General features: G+C 59.3%; 1 protein-coding gene across 1 annotated transcript in view; it reads left to right on the top strand.

Moving 5' to 3' along the window:
- NPEPPS (aminopeptidase puromycin sensitive) overlaps positions 1–16,592 on the top strand; it is a 51,773-nt gene that overhangs the window by 11,093 nt on the left and 24,088 nt on the right. The window contains exons 2-8 of the mRNA XM_064174691.1: positions 4,212–4,296; positions 10,390–10,467; positions 11,311–11,432; positions 12,627–12,734; positions 14,181–14,381; positions 15,256–15,352; positions 16,484–16,517. Of these exons, the coding sequence (XP_064030761.1) occupies positions 4,212–4,296; positions 10,390–10,467; positions 11,311–11,432; positions 12,627–12,734; positions 14,181–14,381; positions 15,256–15,352; positions 16,484–16,517 (725 nt within the window). The remainder of the gene's footprint in view (positions 1–4,211; positions 4,297–10,389; positions 10,468–11,310; positions 11,433–12,626; positions 12,735–14,180; positions 14,382–15,255; positions 15,353–16,483; positions 16,518–16,592) is intronic.

Below are 16,592 nucleotides of genomic sequence, written 5' to 3'. Positions count from 1 at the left end.
TGGACACGAGGAAGGAATTGGTGACAGTGAGACCCTGGCACAGGTTGCCCAGGAAGGCTCTGGAGGCTCCCAAGTGCTCAAGTCTAGGTTGGATGAGGCCTTGAGCAGCCTGGGCTCTGGTGGAGATGTCCCTGCAGGGCAGTTGGCCTGGATGAGCTCTGCAGGTCCCTTCCAGCACAACCATTCTGTGACTCTGTGAGGCTGCTGCAACGCTGCAGAGGTTGCCCAGGGAGGTAGTGAGGCTCCATCCCTGGAGATATTCAAGTTGAGGCTCCACAAGGCTCAGAGCAACTCTGCTCTGGATGCCCTTGGGAGGTTCCTGGGTGAGGTTTTCCCTCTCAGAAGCTGGTGCAGAGCTGGGGGTGTGCAAGGGGCTCAGGAGGTTTGTGCTGAGTTGCCACAGCTCAAAGCAGCTGGAAGGGCTGCAGGTTTCTTGCAGGGCAGAGCTGCTCTCCTGCTGTCTGCCTCCTCTCAGCAGCTGTTTGGGTTCTGATTCATCCTGCCAGAGTCTGAGCAAAAGCAACAGGTTTGTGTTGCTGCAGCTCCAACCCAGCCCTGGCCTGGGCTGATCCTCAGCAGGGTGGGCAGCAGGAGCTGGGAGGGGATCCTGCCCCTCTGCTGTGCCCTGCTGAGACTCTCCCTGCAGTGCTGGGGGCAGCTCTGGAGTCCTCAGCACAGGCAGGGACCTGCTGGAGGTTGGCACTGAGCCTCCAGCCTGTCCAGGTCCCTCTGGGTGGATCCCTTCCCTCACTGCTTCTGCAGAGCCCTTGAGTGGGGCTGCAGCATGGTGCTGCCCATCCCTGCCTTGCTCCTCTCCTCCTCAGGAGGATGGAGCACAGAGGAGGGACACAAAGATGCTCCAAGGGCTGGAGCAGCTCTGCTGTGAGGGCAGGATGAGGAAGCTGGAAGGGTTCAGCCTGGAGAAGGCTCCAGGGGGGACCTCAGAGCTGCTGCCAGTGCCTGAAGGGATCCTGCAGGGAGGCTGCAGAGACTTTGGCTGAGGGGTCTGGAGCCAGCCCAAGGGGGAATGGTTTGGAGCTGAGGGGGGGCAGGCTAAGAGTGGAGCTGAGGAAGGAGCTGTTGAGTGTGAGGGTGGTGAGAGCCTGGCCCAGGCTGCAGCCTTTTTGTAGCCCACTTCAGGACCTGGCAGGCAGCTCTAAGGTGCAGCATCCAACCTCAGTCTGCTCTGCTCTCAGTCTGGCTGCCCAGGGAGGCTGTGGAGGTGTTCAAGGCCAGGTTGGATGAGGCCTTGAGCAACTTGGTCTAGCAGGAGGTGTCCCTGCCCATGGCAGGGGGGTTGGAACTGGCTGACCTTGAAGGTTCCTTCCAACCCAGACCAATTTTGTGGCTCTCTGCTTGCTTCAGGAGCAAAGCTGGGGCCTGAGCTCAAGGAGGAAAGTCCAGAGCCAGGTTAGCTGTGTGTGAGCTGCCCTCTGGGCTGGGCTGGGGGTTGGCTTTCCCTGGATTATCCTGTCTTAGCCTTTTGGTTGCCAGCTGCTTAGCCTGGCTGGGCTGCTGTGCTGCTGTGGCTCTGCAGTCACACAGGGAATTTCTTAAGCCTCTCTTATCACTGCCTAGACCTGAACCTGCTTTTTATGTACACAGTGACTAAGGAACCATTCCTGCAGTCAGCCTGGCTCGAGTGGCTGCTTCCCCTGTGGGGAGCAGCTCCTTGGTGGCAGGGTGGGAAGAGTCTTGCTTCAGCTTCACCTCTAATGAAGGTGTTGACACTCAGGCCCTGGGCTGCTGAAGGTCACAGAATGGGTTGGGTTGGAAGAGACCTTCAACATCAGCCAGTTCCAGCACCCCTGCCATGGCAGGGACACCTCCCACCAGCCCAGGCTGGTCCAGGCCTCATCATGGAATCCCAGAACCCAGCAGGCTGGCAGAGAGCTCCAAGCTCCCCCAGCCCAGCCTGGCACCCAGCCCTGCCCAACCAACCACACCATGGCACTCAGTGCCCCAGCCAGGGTTGGCCTCAGCACCTCCAGCCATGGGTACTGCACCACCTCCCTGGGCAGCCCATTCCAGTGCCAATCACTCTCTCTGCCAGGAACTTCCTCCTCACATCCAGCCTGAGCCTGCCCTGCCACAGCTTCAGCCTGGGGCCCCTTCTTCTGGCCCTGTCTGCCTGGCAGCAGAGCCCAACCCCACCTGGCTACAGCCTCCCTGCAGGCAGCTGCAGGCAGCAATCAGCTCTGCCTTGAGCCTCCTCTGCTGCAGGCTGCACCCCCCCAGCTCCCTCAGCCTCTCCTCACAGGGCTGTGCTCCAGGCCCCTCCCCAGCCTTGCTGCCCTGCTCTGGGCACCTGCCAGCACCTCAGCAGCTCTCTGCAATGGAGGAGCCCAGAGCTGGACACAGCACTGCAGGGGTGGCCTGAGCAGTGCTGAGCACAGGGGCACAAGAACCTCCCTGCTCCTGCTGCCCACACTGCTCCTCAGCCAGCCCAGGCTGCCATTGGCTCTGCTGCCCACCTGGGCACTGCTGCCTCCTCTGCAGCTCCTCTCTCCCAGCACCCCCAGGGCCCTCTCTGCCTGCCTGCTCTCAGCCACTCTGGCCCCAGCCTGCAATGCTGCTTGGGGTTGTTGTGGCCAAAGTGCAGAACCTGCCCTTGGCCTCAAACCTCTCTGCTTGCTTGCTGGAGGAATTGTTGCTGCTTTATTCCCACCACTGCTGCTAGGAAGTGTCTCCTGGCCTGGCAGGGGAATCACTGCCTCCAAGCAGAGCATTTTTGGGGTGGGGTTTGTGAGTTTGGTTTGGGTTTTTTTTCTTTGAGTGGTTTCAACCCAAAGTTTCTAAATAATTCCCAGCTGAGTTCCCAAATATTTTAGCCCTTTGGTAATTAATTGATATTTAATTGGAATTCCTCTCTATTCAAGGGCCTTGCATCCAGACAGAAGAGCTGGCAGGGGCTGAGTGTGTTGCTGAGCCTGGGAGCTGGCCACTTGTGAAATGAAGCAAAGAGTGCTCTGGAGCCAAGAGCTGGCAGGGGGAAGGCAGGGAAATGGGAAAGGGCAAAGCCTTGCAGCTGTTTGGAAGCTTTGGCAAGGCAGGACTGCAGGTTGCCATCCTGATGGAGGCTTCCAGGATGGAAGTTTAGCTTTCAAAGAGTCTTTCCCCCCCCTCTTCAGGCTGCTGGGAGCTCCTTTTCCAAGCTGAGCTCCAGGCTTTATCTGGTTGGAGTGGCCTTGGCTCCCCAGGCACCTACAAGGGCCTATTGTCAGCTTCCAGAGCAGTCTTTAACAGGCAGCTCCTTCCCTTTAAATAATTTAGGGTGTTAAGTAGGGCCTGGCTGGCTTGAACACGATTCAAATCCTCATGTTCTGGAACAAATGAGAGCAGACAGTGGAGGATCTTTGGCTTTCTTTACCTCTTGAAACACTACATTGTTTGAAATGCCTGCTGGTGGAGAGAGGGAGGGGGTTGGAGGTGGAGGGAGAGGGGGTTGAGGTTAGAGAGAGGTGGGAATGCATCTCCAGGGAGCTTGGAGGAGTAGGGAACATCATGTCCAGAGTCCAGAGGAGGCTGCTGAGGTGATGCAAGGGCTGGAGCAGCTCTGTTGTCAGGACAGGCTGAGGGGGTGCAGCCTGGCAGGGCTGGGGAAGGCTCCAGGTTTTCTCTTGGCTGTGTTGAGGGTTCCCTGGGCAAGGATTGAGTTAAGGACTTGGGGTTTTAGCTGTGATGAGAGTCCAGAGGAGGCCACAAAGCTGAGCTAAGGGCTGGGGGATCTGTGGTATAAGGACAGGCTGAGGGAGCTGAGGGTGTTCAGCTTGGAGAGAAGGCTCCAGGGGCACCTCAGAGCTGCCTGAAGGGATCCTGCAGGGAGGCTGCAGAGAGACTTTTGCTGAGGGGGTCTGGAGCCAGCCCAAGGGGGAATGGTTTGGAGCTGAGGCAGAGCAGGCTGAGAGTGGAGCTGAGGCAGAAGTTGCTGAGAGTGAGGGTGGTGAGAGCCTGGCACAGGAATGGTTTGGAGCTGAGGAAGGAGCTGTTGAGTGTGAGGGTGGTGAGAGCCTGGCCCAGGCTGCCCAGGGAGGCTGTGGCTGCCTCCTGCCTGGGGGTGTTGAGGGCCAAGGCTGGACGAGGCTTTGAGCAGCTGAGCCTAGCTGAGAGCTGTCCCTGCTTGTGGCAGATGATCTCTGAGGTCCCCTTCGAGCTGAGCCATCCCAGGGTTCTGTGGCTCCCTGCTGCTGATGCTGACATTTCTCTTCCAGGTGAAGCAGGCAACCAACCAGATCGTGATGAACTGCGCCGACATCGACATCATCACAGCCTCCTACGCGCCGCAGGGGGACGAAGGTAGGAGCTCAGCTCCCTCCTCTTGGGGGAGCTTTGCTGCCTTCATCCATGGAATCCCTGATGGGAGCTGCTGCTGCTGCCCAGCAGTTACCCATTTGGACTGCAGCATCACCCCAGGGTTTGAGAAGCTGACTTTGTGGTAGGCTTAGGAGGGACCTCTGGAGATCATCCCTGCCAGAGCAGGAGCAGCCAGGGCAGGGCACACAGGAGCTGAGCCAGGTGGGGGCTGAGTGTCTCCAGAGCAGGAGACTCCACAGCCTCTCTGGGCAGCCTGCTCCAGGGCTCTGCCACCCTCACAGGCACAAAGATTCCCCTCCTGTTCCCGTGGCACCTCCTCTGCTGCAGCTGGCAGCCACTGCCCCTTGCCCTGCCCTTGGGCACCCCTGAGCAGAGCCTGGCTCCAGCCCTGCACAGCTGCAGCAGGAGGGATGAGGGCAGCCTCAGGCTCCTCTACCCCAGGCTGCCCCAGCTGTGCTCCCAGGAGATGTTCTCTGCCTGCAGCAGCTCTGTGCCTCTGGGCTGGGCTCTCTCAAGCACTTCCCTGAGAGCCTTCTTGAGCTGAGGGCTCCAGAGCTGGACACAAGCTTCCAGCTGTGGCCTCAGCAGGGCAGAGCAGAGTCCTTAGAAGCAAAGACTTCATTACCTACCCATGCCCAGACTGCAGTGGGGCAGAAGGGACACTCCAAGGTCACCTTGCCCAACCCCCTGCAGGCAGCAGGGACCCCTCCAGCTGGAGCAGGCTGCCCAGGCCCACACCAGCTCAGACCTTGAGTGTCTCCAGGAGCAAGGCCTCAGCCACATCCCTGAGCACCTGTTCCAGTCTCTTCCACCCTCACAGTGCAGAACTTCCTCCTGCTGCCCAACCTGAACCTGCCCTGCCCCAGCTCCAAACCATCTCATCTCTGCAAGCCCTTCCCAGCACTCCCTCCCCAGCCTGCTGTGCAGATGCTGTGCAAGAGCAGAGTCCTTACAGGGCAGCAGAAGCCACAGCAGCAGGAAACAGAACCACAGCAGGAGAGGGCAGCAGAGAAGAGGATTCCCCAGAGCTTGAAGCCAGGCCACTGGGACAGGGCAAGGTGCAAGCCCTGTTCCCTGGGTGCTGTCCTCCAGCCCTGCATGCCTGAGCTGGGGCTGAACTTGGCTGCCTGTTGCTAAGTGCTGCTGGAGCTGTTTCTTGTGTAAGGAGGTGATAAGCAGAGTGGTAGCAACAGCAAGAGCATGTTTGGAGTCTGCTCCACCTACCCCTGTGCCACAGGCCCACACCAGCCCTTAAGGCTTTGTTTTGGCTCTGAGGAAAGTGGAAGTGAATGGAAAACAAAGAAAGGGACTGAGGAGGGAAGTCTCTGCTCAGTCACAGCAGAGGGAAAGGCAGATCCTGCTGCTCAGATCTCTGCACTTGGAGGCTCTCTGGTTTAGGGGCTTGGCTCTGTTGGTTTCAGAGCTGCTTTCCTCCTCTCTTTCCCCCCCTCCCCCATCCTTTTCCAGCTGTGTATCTGGCCAGAAAGAAAGAGGGAGATGAGGTCTTTGGAACCTCTAAGTACTCATAGCAGAGCTTCATCAGAGAGGGTGGAAAAGACCTTTAAGAGCATCAAGTCCAACCATTAACCCAACACTACCAAGTCCACCACCCTCTGCACCACACCTGCACAGCTTCTACATTCCCCCATGGTTTGGGACCCTGCCACTGCCCTGGGCAGCCTCTTCCACACCTTGACAACCCTTTCAGGGGGGAAATTGTTCCTCATGTCCCACCTAAGCCTCCCCTGGGGCAAGTTGAGGCCATTTCCTCTCCTCCTGGGAGAAGAACCCAGCCCCCACCTGGCCCCAGCCTCCTTTCAGGGAGCTGTAGAGAGCAATGAGATCTTCCCTCAGCCTCCTCTTCTCCATGCTGAGCACCTGCAGCTCTCTCAGCTCTGCTTTAGACCCTGGGCTTGGTTTTGGAAGCTCTGGAGCAGGCTGAAAGTGAATTTCTGTGGCTTCAGCTGGATTCTGGTTCTCCAGAGAGCCCTTAGAGATGGAGCTCTGCACACAGCCTTGAGCACAGGCACTCAGCTCTCAACCTGGTGGATCACAACCACTTGTTGGCTGTTGCCTCTTCATCCTCCTCAGGCTTTGAGGGGTTAAAAGCCTCTCTTTTCAGCTTGGTGAGCTGCCAACTGGTGTAATGGCTTTGGAAAGAGAACTGCCTGAAAGTTGGCAGAGGTTTTGCTGGCACCTGTTGATAGAGATCAAGTCAGTCCCTTCCTAATGCCCCTATTGTGCCCAGCTTTTGGGCTGGGAATTGTATAACTGCTCTCAAAAGGAGAGTGTGAGGCACAGCCCAGAGCCAACCACCCCAAAATATCAACCCAGAGCAGCTGGGTTTAGTTAACTCAGGTGAGCTCCAGCCCAGCTGCCTGAGTGAGTCTGGTGGGACATGAATGGGACCTTGATGGTGTCCTTTAAAGGCTCCACCCCCAGGCAGGAGGCAGTCACAGCCTCCCTGGGCAGCCTGGGCCAGGCTCTCACCACTCTTCTTATGAACGACTTCTTCCTCAGCTCCAGCCTGACCCTGCTCTGTCTCAGCTTCAGACCACCCTCAACTCACATCTGTGCTCACAAGGCCAAAGCTGAGCATCTTTGCCTGCCCAGAGGCCAAAGCTGAGCATCTTTGCCTGCCCAGAGGCCAAAGCTGAGCATCTTTGCCTGCCCAGAGGCCAAAGCTGAGCATCTTTGCATCCTCATCTCCCCCTCTTGATGTCTATCTCTCAAAGCAGCCTTTTGTAGTTCCTCTTCTGTAAGGGAAGACTAAAAAGAGATCCAAACCTCATTGTTTTTTGGGTGGCTTTTGACTGCTCTTCAGTCCCAATAATTCAATCCAGAGCAGAGGAAGCAGGGAAAAAGACCTCAACAATACTTTTTGTTTTGGAGCTGCAGAGGACTGCTTCTCCCAGAGCTGTTCAGTTGCAGTTAAACACAAAGCAACTGCCTGGAATTCCTGACAGCATGGAACACACACACACAAAAAAGCTCCTGAGGAGAAGGAGGCAAAATGTTGGCAGCTTGCTGAAGTTTGGAAGAGTTCTGGCACTGCAAGGTTGGAAGTTAATCACTTGCACATTAGAGAAGAGTCTGGAGCAAGTTGCATGAGGAAATAAAAAGGCCTCTGACTGCTGCATGGCTTTGGGGAGGAAAAAGCAACTCAAGAGCTGCTGGAGCTGCTCTACAGCCTCTGAGCTGCTCTACAGCCTCTGAGCTGCTCTACAGCCTCTGAGCTGCTCTACAGCCTCTGAGCTGCTCTACAGCCTCTGAGCTGCTCTACAGCCTCTGAGCTGCTCTACAGCCTCTGAGCTGCTCTACAGCCTCTGAGCTGCTCTACAGCCTCTGAGCTGCTCTACAGCCTCTGAGCTGCTCTACAGCCTCTGAGCTCCTCCTGTGGTGATGCAGGGACTGGGCCACCTCTGGGAGGAGGAAAGGCTCTGAGGGACCTGGGGCTGCTTAGGCTGGAGAAGAGCAGCCTGAGAGGGAGCTGATCAATGCTGATCAATACATCAAGGGTGGGAGGCAGGAGAGTGGGGCCAGGCTGTTGGCAGTGGTGCCCCCAGTGCCAGGACAAGGGCTAGTGGGCACAGAGTGGAGCATGCTCCCTCTCTGGAAGTGTTCAAGGCCAGCTTGGATGAGGCCTTGGGCAACCTCTTCTAGTGGGACATGTCCCTGTATAGGGCAGGGGGTTGGAACTGGCTGAGCTTTGAGGTCCTTTCCATCCTAAACCATTCCATGATTCTGTGGTGAAGAGGTTGATGGAGATGATCAGAGGGATGGAGGTGATCAGAGGGATGGAGATGATCGTGGGGGAGGTCATGGAGATGATCAGAGGGATGAAGATCCTCCCCTTGAGGGGACAGGCTTGAAGGAGTTGGGGTTCAGCCTGCAGAAGGCTCCAGTGAGACCTCAGAGCAGCCTTGCAGTACTTGAAGGGGCTGCAGGAGAGCTGGGGAGGGACTGGTGAGAAGAGTCTGTGGTGATGGGACAAGGAGAACTTCCATCTGAACCCTGCTCTGCCTCAGCTCCAAACCATTCCCCCTTGGGCTGGCTCCAGACCCCCTCAGTAGAAGTCTCTCTGCAGCCTCCCTGCAGGCTCCCTCCAGGCACTGGCAGCAGCTCTCAGCTGCCCCTGGAGCCTTCTCCTCCCCAGCTCCCTCAGCCTGTGCTCACAGCAGAGCTGCTCCAGCCCTGGGCTCATCCTTGTGACCTCCTCCAGTGGTTCTGTGTCCTCCTTCTGCTGTGACAGCAGAGCTGGAGGCAGGGTTGGAGGTGAGGTCTGAGCAGAACCTGGGGGCAGGATCTCCTCTCCTGCCCTGCTGCCCACACCCCTCTGGCTGCCTGCTGGGCTGTAGGGGGGCACTGCTTTGCTCCCCACCCTTTACCTGTGTCTTTCCCAGGGCAGGTTAAAAAGTTTATCAAGCAGTAGAGGAGCTCCAAACTGAGACAGGCTGAGGAGAACTTCCCAATTGGGAGAGGAGGAGGAGGAGGAGGAGGAGAAGGTGGAAACTTGATAGTGGCTGTCAGGCCTTGGCAGGAGCTCTGCGTGCTGCTGTCCTGCCTGTCTCACTTGCAGTGAGCCTGGAGCCCTGCTCCTGCACTCAGCCCTTTGTTTGGCTTTGCTCTCAGATTGTTTCCATTAGAAGCTGTAAGAAGATAAAAATGGTTTGGGTTTGCTGTGATCATTTTACATCCCCCCCCTAGATGGAGGTGAGGGGGGGGGGTGTGGGGTGTGAGGTGTGCAAGAGTTTTTGCTGCCTTCTGCTGATCTCTATCAGCCTTTGCTCAGGTTTTCAGTTCCCCTCTGACCACAGACTGAGAGCTGAGCAGCAGCAGGGCTCCTCCCAGGCAGGCTGACAGCAATTTCCACAGGTATTTAGGTCCCCCCCCCCCTCTGAGCCAGGTCAGTTCCATCACACAACAGCAGCTTTGTTGTCTCTTGGGCTCTGAAGACAGCAGGGAGTCAGGGTTTGGAGCTCCAGAGAGGCAGAGCTTGAGGAGGAGGAGAGGGCTGAAGGCTTTGGTTTGCCTTACACCTTAGGAGCAGTTGCTCTTTGAGGATCCAACCCCCCCCCCGAGTTGGAAGCTAGGGATGGGGAGCAGAATGAAGCCTCCATGAGCCAAGAGGAGCTGGTAGAGAATGGTTTGGGCTCCAGGAGCTCAAAGGTCTTCACCCAACGTCCTGTGATCCTAACCCATGCAGGCAGCACTCAGCTCTGCCCTGCCTGGCTGGGAAGCCCAAGCTCAGGGTGCTCTGTGGTACAGCACTGCTGTGCCCCTGAAGAGCTTCTTCTCAGCTCTCCCAGTGTCTCCTTTTTCTGCCTCAGAGTCCAGAGGAGGCTGCCAAGATGATGCAAGGGCTGGAGCAGCTCTGCTGTGAGGATGGGCTGGGGGAGCTGGGGGTGTGCAGATAGGACAAGGGGCAGTGGGTGCAAGGTGGAGCAGAGCTTCAACACAAGGAGAAGCTTTCTCGCTGGGGGGGGGGTGCTGGAGCCCTGCTGCAGGCTGCCCAGAGAGGTTGTGGAGCCTCCTCCTCTGGAGAGCTTCCAGAGCCACCTGGATGAGCTTCCTGTGTGACCTGCCCTGGGTGATCTCCAGAGGTCCCTTCCACCCCCTCTGATCTTCAGCCAGTCCTTGAACCAGTCCTGGCTGCTTGAAGCCACAAGGGCTGAACTGTGCTGCTTGCATGGTGGAACTGGGATGAGCTGAGCAGCTCCACTTCACCCTCTTCACTGTCTGCTTGGGGAGGAGAGCAGCATTGACCCCCCCAGGGCACTGTTCACCTGCTGGGGTGGTCCCCAGGCTGTCCTCTGGACCATTCAGAGTCACAGACTCAGTGGTAGGGGTTGGAAGAGACCTCTGGAGATCATCCAGTCCAGAGCAGGATCACATCCAGGTGGGTTTTGAAAGCCTCCAGGGAAGGAAGGAAACTCCCCAACCTCTCTTCACTGGCAGGTTCAGCAGCTCCACCTGGGGAGGCTCAGCTGATGGAGTTCATTTTCAGCCTTGCTGAGTTACAGAAGCATCTCTGGGCCTCCTTTTGACCAAACCCATCTGCTTTTGTCTTCCCAGAGGTACATGCCACAGGCTTCAACTACCAAAACGAGGATGAAAAGGTTGCTCTCTCCTTCCCCAGCACCCTCCAGAAAGGTGAGCAGCTGTGGTCCTGCTTCCTCCTTCCTTCAGCCCCTGCAGTCAGTGGAGCAGGACAGCTCTGAGCTTCCATGCAGTGCTTCCTGGGGGAGTCACTTTGGGAGCCTCTGGAGTTGCAGCCTGGGATCCTCTGCTGGGGTTTGCTTGGTGTGAACTCAGAGGCTCTTGGTGTGAGCCCAGAGGTGGGGCAGGGGATGGGAGCAGGAGGTGGATCAGCTGTGGGCAGTGGTGCAGAGTCCAGCGGGAGGCCTCTGGCCAGTAGTGTTCAGCAGGGGCCAAGACTGGCTCCAGGTTCGTTCAGTGCCTTCCTGGATGAGGGCATTGGGTGGCCCCTCAGGGTGGTAAGGACCTGGGCAGGGGGTGGGTAACCCTCATCAGGCTGTGCTGGCATCCACTGAGAGCTGGGCAGAGGTGAACCTCTTGAGCTTCAGACAGGGCATGTGTGGAGTCCTGCCTCTGGGGAGGAGCAGACACCAGGGCAGGCTGAAGGCCTTCATGGAGCCCTGGTGCCCAGCAAGGTGCCCACGGGCCAGCAGTGTGCCAAGAGGGCCAGTGGTGTCCTGGGGTGTGGCTGGCAGGTCCAGGGAGGTTCTGCTCCCCCTCTGCTCTGTCCTGCTGAGACCACACCTGGCATCCTGCATCCAGTCTGGGGCTCCCCAGCTGAGCAGAGACTGCAGAGAGCCCTGCAGAGGCTACCAGGAGCAGGAGCAAAGGCTTCGAGAGCAGCTGGCAGAGCCCAGCCCCTGGGGGGAGATGCCCGGGAAGGGCCCCGGGCTCAGCCCCGCCGGGAGGGCAGAGGGAGGGCAGCTGCCAGCGAGAGCCTCCCGTTGGTGTTGGCAGGGACAGGGGTGCTGAAGATCGACTTCGTGGGGGAGCTGAACGATAAGATGAAAGGCTTCTACCGCAGCAAGTACACCACCCCCGGCGGCGACACTCGCTACGCCGCCGTCACCCAGTTCGAGGTGCGGCTCTGCCCCCCCCCGCCTGCGGCTCTGCCCCCTCCCCGCCTGCGGCTCTGCCCCCTCCCCGCCTGCGGCTCTGCCCCCTCCCCGCCTGCGGCTCTGCCCCCTCCCCGCCTGCGGCTCTGCCCCCTCCCCGCCTGCGGCTCTGCCCCCTCCCCGCCTGCGGCTCTGCCCCCTCCCCGCCTGGCTCTGCCCCCTCCCCGCCTGCGGCTCTGCCCCCTCCCCGCCTGCGGCTCTGCCCCCTCCCCACTCAGCTCTGCCCCCCCCGGCTGCGACTCTGCCCCCTCCCCACTCAGCTCTACCGCACCCCAGCTGCGGCTCTGCCTCCTCCCCACTCGGCTCTGCCCCACTCCAGCTGCAGCTCTGCCCCACTCCAGCTGCGGCTCTGCCCCCTCCCCACTCGGCTCTGCCCCCTCCCCACTCAGCTCTGCCCCCGCCCCGGCTGCAGCTCTGCCCCCTCCCCGCTCGGCTCTGCCCCCTCCCCGCTCGGCTCTGCCCCCTCCCCGCTCGGCTCTGCCCCCGCCCCGGCTGCAGCTCTGCCCCCTCCCCGCTCGGCTCTGCCCCCTACCCGCTCGGCTCTGCCCCCTCCCCGCTCGGCTCTGCCCCCTCCCCGCTCGGCTCTGCCCCCTCCCCGCTCGGCTCTGCCCCCTCCCCGCTCGGCTCTGCCCCCTCCCCACTCAGCTCTACCCCACCCCAGCTGCGGCTCTGCCCCCTCCCCGCTCGGCTCTGCCCCCTCCCCACTTAGCTCTGCCCCCTCCCCACTCGGCTCTGCCCCCTCCCCACTCAGCTCTGCCCCACCCCAGCTGCAGCTCTGCCCCACCCCCACTCAGCTCTGCCCCCTCCCCGCTCAGCTCTGCCCCACCCTGGCTGCGGCTCTGCCCCCTCCCCACTCAGCTCTGCCCCCTCCCCACTCAGCTCTGCCCCCCCTGGCTGCAGCTCTGCCCCCTCCCCACTCAGCTCTGCCCCCCCCGGCTGCGGCTCTGCCCCCACCCCGGCTGCGGCTCTGCCCACTCCCCACTTAGCTCTTCCCCCCCATCTGCTGCAGCTCTGCCCCCTCCAACTCCAAGCCTCTAAAAGCAGCTGAACGATTCCCTGTGTGCTTTCAGCCCCCCCTGTGTGCTTTCAGCCCCCCCCGTGTGCTTTCAGGACCCCCCCCTGTGTGCTTTCTCTGACCCTGCCTTTGCTTCCTTCCAGGCCACTGATGCCCGCAGAGCCTTCCCCTGCTGGGACGAGCCTGCAATCAAGGCAACCTTTGACATCTCTCTGGTGGTCCCCAAGGACAGAGTAGCTTTGTCCAACATGGTGAGTCCTGGAGGGGCTGAGGAGGCTTCGAGCTGAAGCTGCAGCAGCTGCAGGAGATGATTTGATGGTCACAAGTGGGCCTGGGGCTGCCTTGGCACAAGTGCAGAGTCCAAGGAACACCTTCAGCTTGTGCCAGGGGAGGGTCAGGCTGGGCAGGAGGAGGCAAATTCTTGCCAGGAAGGGTTCTCAGGCTGCCCAGGGAGGTGGTGGAGTGCCCATCCCTGAAGGTGCCCAGGAAACCTGTGGGCATGGCACCTGGGGCCGTGGTTTGATGGTCTATGCTGTTGGGTTGCTGCTGGCATTGGATGAGCTTCAGAAGGCTTTTCCAACCCCAACACTTCCATGAGTCCAGGATCTAAGGCATTGGAGCAGACTGCCCAGGGGGGTGATGGAGTTCCCATCCCTGGAAGTGTTTCACAGCTGCATGGATGTGGTGCTGAGGGCCATGGTGTGGTGGCAGTGCTGGGGCTGAGCTCTGGGTCCATGCTTGGACTTGAAGATCTCCAAGGTCTGAGCTCTGGGTCTATGCTTGGACTTGAAGATCTCCAAGGTCTGAGCTCTGGGTCCATGCTTGGACTTGATGATCTCCAAGGTCTGAGCTCTGGGTCCATGCTTGGACTTGATGATCTCAAAGGTCTCTTCCAACCTTGACTTCTGTGGTGCTCAGGGACAGGAAGCAGTGGTGGTCAAGGCAGAGTTAGGTAAGGGTTGGCCTTGCTGACCTCAAAGGTCTCTTCCAGCCTCAGCAGCTCTCTGGTGCTCAGGGGTAGGATGCAGTGGAGGCCAGGGCAGAGTTAGGTAAGGGTTGGCCTTGCTGACCTCAAAGGTCTCTTCCAGCCTCAGCAGCTCTCTGGTGCTCAAGCACAGGATGCAGTGGAGGCCAGGGCAGAGTTAGGTAAGGGTTGGCCTTGCTGACCTCAAAGGTCTCTTCCAGCCTCAGCAGCTCTCTGGTGCTCAAGCACAGGATGCAGTGGAGGCCAAGGCAGAGTTAGGTAAGGGTTGGCCTTGCTGACCTCAAAGGTCTCTTCCAGCCTCAGCAGCTCTCTGGTGCTCAAGCACAGGATGCAGTGGAGGCCAGGGCTGAGTTAGGTAAGGGTTGGCCTTGCTGACCTCAAAGCTGTCTTCCAGCCTCAGCAGCTCTGTGGTGCTCAGGGGTAGGATGCAGTGGAGGCCAGGGCTGAGTTAGGGCATGGTTGAACTCGCTGACCTCAAAGCTCTCTTCCAGCCTCAGCAGCTCTGTGGTGCTCAGGGGTAGGATGCAGCAGAGGCCAAGGCAGAGTTAGGGCATGGTTGAACTCGCTGACCTCAAAGCTCTCTTCCAGCCTCACCAGCTCCATGGTGCTCAAGGCTATGCTGTAGTGATGTCCCTGAAGGTCAGCCCTGGGCTGGCCTTGCTGAGCTGAGAGGCCTCTGGGGGCCCTGACTGCTTTCTCCCCCTCTCCCCAGAACGTGGTTGACCGCAAGCCCTACCCCGACGACGAGAGCCTGGTGGAGGTGAAGTTCGCCCGCACGCCCATCATGTCCACCTACCTGGTGGCCTTCGTGGTGGGGGAGTATGACTTCGTGGAGGCCAGGTCCCTGGATGGGGTCCTCGTGCGTGTTTACACTCCTGTGGGCAAGGCAGAGCAAGGGAAGTTTGCACTGGAGGTAAATGTGCCCAGGCTGGCAGCGTGGGGGGCGCGGGGAGGGGATGCTGCCCCTCTGCTCTCTCTCCCCTGCTGCTCTGCCTCCAGTGCTGGGCCCCCTCCAACACGAGAAAGAGGATGTGGAGTGGTTGGAGAGGGTCCAGGGGAGGCCATGAGGATGATCAGAGGGGGATGGAGGAGCTCTCCTGTGGGGACAGGCTGGGAGAGCTGGGGCTGTGCAGGCTGGAGAGGAGAAGGCTCCAGGGAGCAGCCTCCCAGTGCCTGAAGGGGCTGCGGGAGAGCTGGGGAGGGACTTTGGAGGGACTGGGAGTTCCAGGAGGAGGGACTATGGCTTTGACCTGGGAGAGAGGAGATTGAGACTGGAGATGGGGAAGAAATTGTTGAGAGTGAGGGTTGGGGAGACACTGGCACAGGCTGCCCAGGGAGGCTGTGGCTGTGCCCTCCCTGGAGGTGTTTCAGACCAGGCTGGGCTGAGGTCTTGAGCAGCCTGGGCTGGTGGGAGGAGTCCCTGCCCATGACAGGGGAGGGGATGGGAACTCGTTGATCTCAAAGCTCCCTTCCACCCCAGCCCATGGCTCTCTGCAGGGAGCTGCCAACCCCGGGGGGGTTATTTGGGGGTTATTTGCTGTTAGAATAAAACCCTTTAGCAGATGTCAGAGATGCCCTGCATGAGTCCCTGTGCAGCCTGCTTTGGGAGGAGTGGGGGAGGGAAAGAAAGTTGAACCTGAATGATCTCTGGGAGGTCCTTTCCAACCCTTTCCCCTCCTGTGCTGCTGTGTTGATAGATTTGAAGCTGAACTCCCTTAAATCTTGATCCCAAATTCACTTTTTTCCCTCCCTCTCTCCCCTCCCTTTCTCCCTTTTCTTTCTTACAGGTTGCTGCTAAAACTTTGCCTTTCTACAAGGATTACTTCAATGTTCCTTACCCCCTGCCCAAAATTGATCTCATAGCTATTGCAGACTTTGCTGCTGGTAAAGTACCACTAATTAATGCATCCCTTCATTAATTGTTTTCAGTGGTGTGCCACATCCAGCTGGCAGCTGGCACCAGTGGTGTTCCCCAAGGATCAGTGCTGGGCCCAGTCCTGTTCAATATCTTTATTGATGATCAGGACCAGGAGATTGAGTCCAGCAGCAGTGAGTTTGCAGCTGGCACCAAGCTAGGAGCAGTGTGGAGCTGTTGGAGGGGAGCAGAGCCCTGCAGAGGGACCTGGGCAGGCTGCATGGGTGGGCAGAGGCCAAGGGGAGGAGGCTGAAGAAGGCCAAGGGCAGGTTCTGCACTTTGGCCACAACAACCCCAAGCAGCACTGCAGGCTGGGGCCAGAGTGGCTGAGAGCAGGCAGGCAGAGAGGGCCCTGGGGGTGCTGTGAGAGAGCAGCTGCAGAGGAGGCAGCAGTGCCCAGGTGGGCAGCAGAGCCAATGGCAGCCTGGGCTAGCTGAGGAGCAGTGTGGGCAGCAGGAGCAGGGAGGTTCTTGTGCCCCTGTGCTCAGCACTGCTCAGGCCACCCCTGCAGTGCTGTGCCCAGCTCTGGGCTCCTCCATTGCAGAGAGCTGCTGAGGTGCTGGCAGGTGCCCAGAGCAGGGCAGCAAGGCTGGGGAGGGGTCTGGAGCACAGCCCTGTGAGGAGAGGCTGAGGGAGCTGGGGGGGTGCAGCCTGCAGCAGAGGAGGCTCAGGGCAGAGCTGATTGCTGCCTGCAGCTGCCTGCAGGGAGGCTGTAGCCAGGTGGGGTTGGGCTCTGCTGCCAGGCCCCCAGGGCCAGAAGAAGGGGACCCAGGCTGAAGCTGTGGCAGGGCAGGCTCAGGCTGGATGTGAGGAGGAAGCTGCTGGCAGAGAGAGTGATTGGCACTGGAATGGGCTGCCCAGGGAGGTGGTGCAGTGCCCATGGCTGGAGGTGCTGAGGCCAAGCCTGGCTGGGGCACTGAGTGCCATGGTCTGGTTGACTGGCTGGGGCTGGGTGCTAGGTTGGGCTGGGTGATCTTGGAGGTCTCTTCCAACCTGCTTGATTCTATGTTTCTATGTGGGGGGGGTATTTTGGGGAGGGGAGGGGCTGGGGAAGAGTTTTTGCCTGCCTCAAACTCAGTCTTTGTGTTTATCTCCTCAAGGTGCCATGGAGAACTGGGGCCTTGTTACTTATAGGTATGCTGCTAAAAATCTTCCCTCCTCCCCCCCTTCTCCTCTCTCTCTTCCTTCCTTTCTCTCTCTCAGTTCATT

Source organism: Pogoniulus pusillus, chromosome 40 (assembly GCF_015220805.1).
Source record: "Pogoniulus pusillus isolate bPogPus1 chromosome 40, bPogPus1.pri, whole genome shotgun sequence".
NCBI lineage: Eukaryota > Metazoa > Chordata > Aves > Piciformes > Lybiidae > Pogoniulus > Pogoniulus pusillus.
This window is presented reverse-complemented; position numbering and strand designations above follow the sequence as displayed.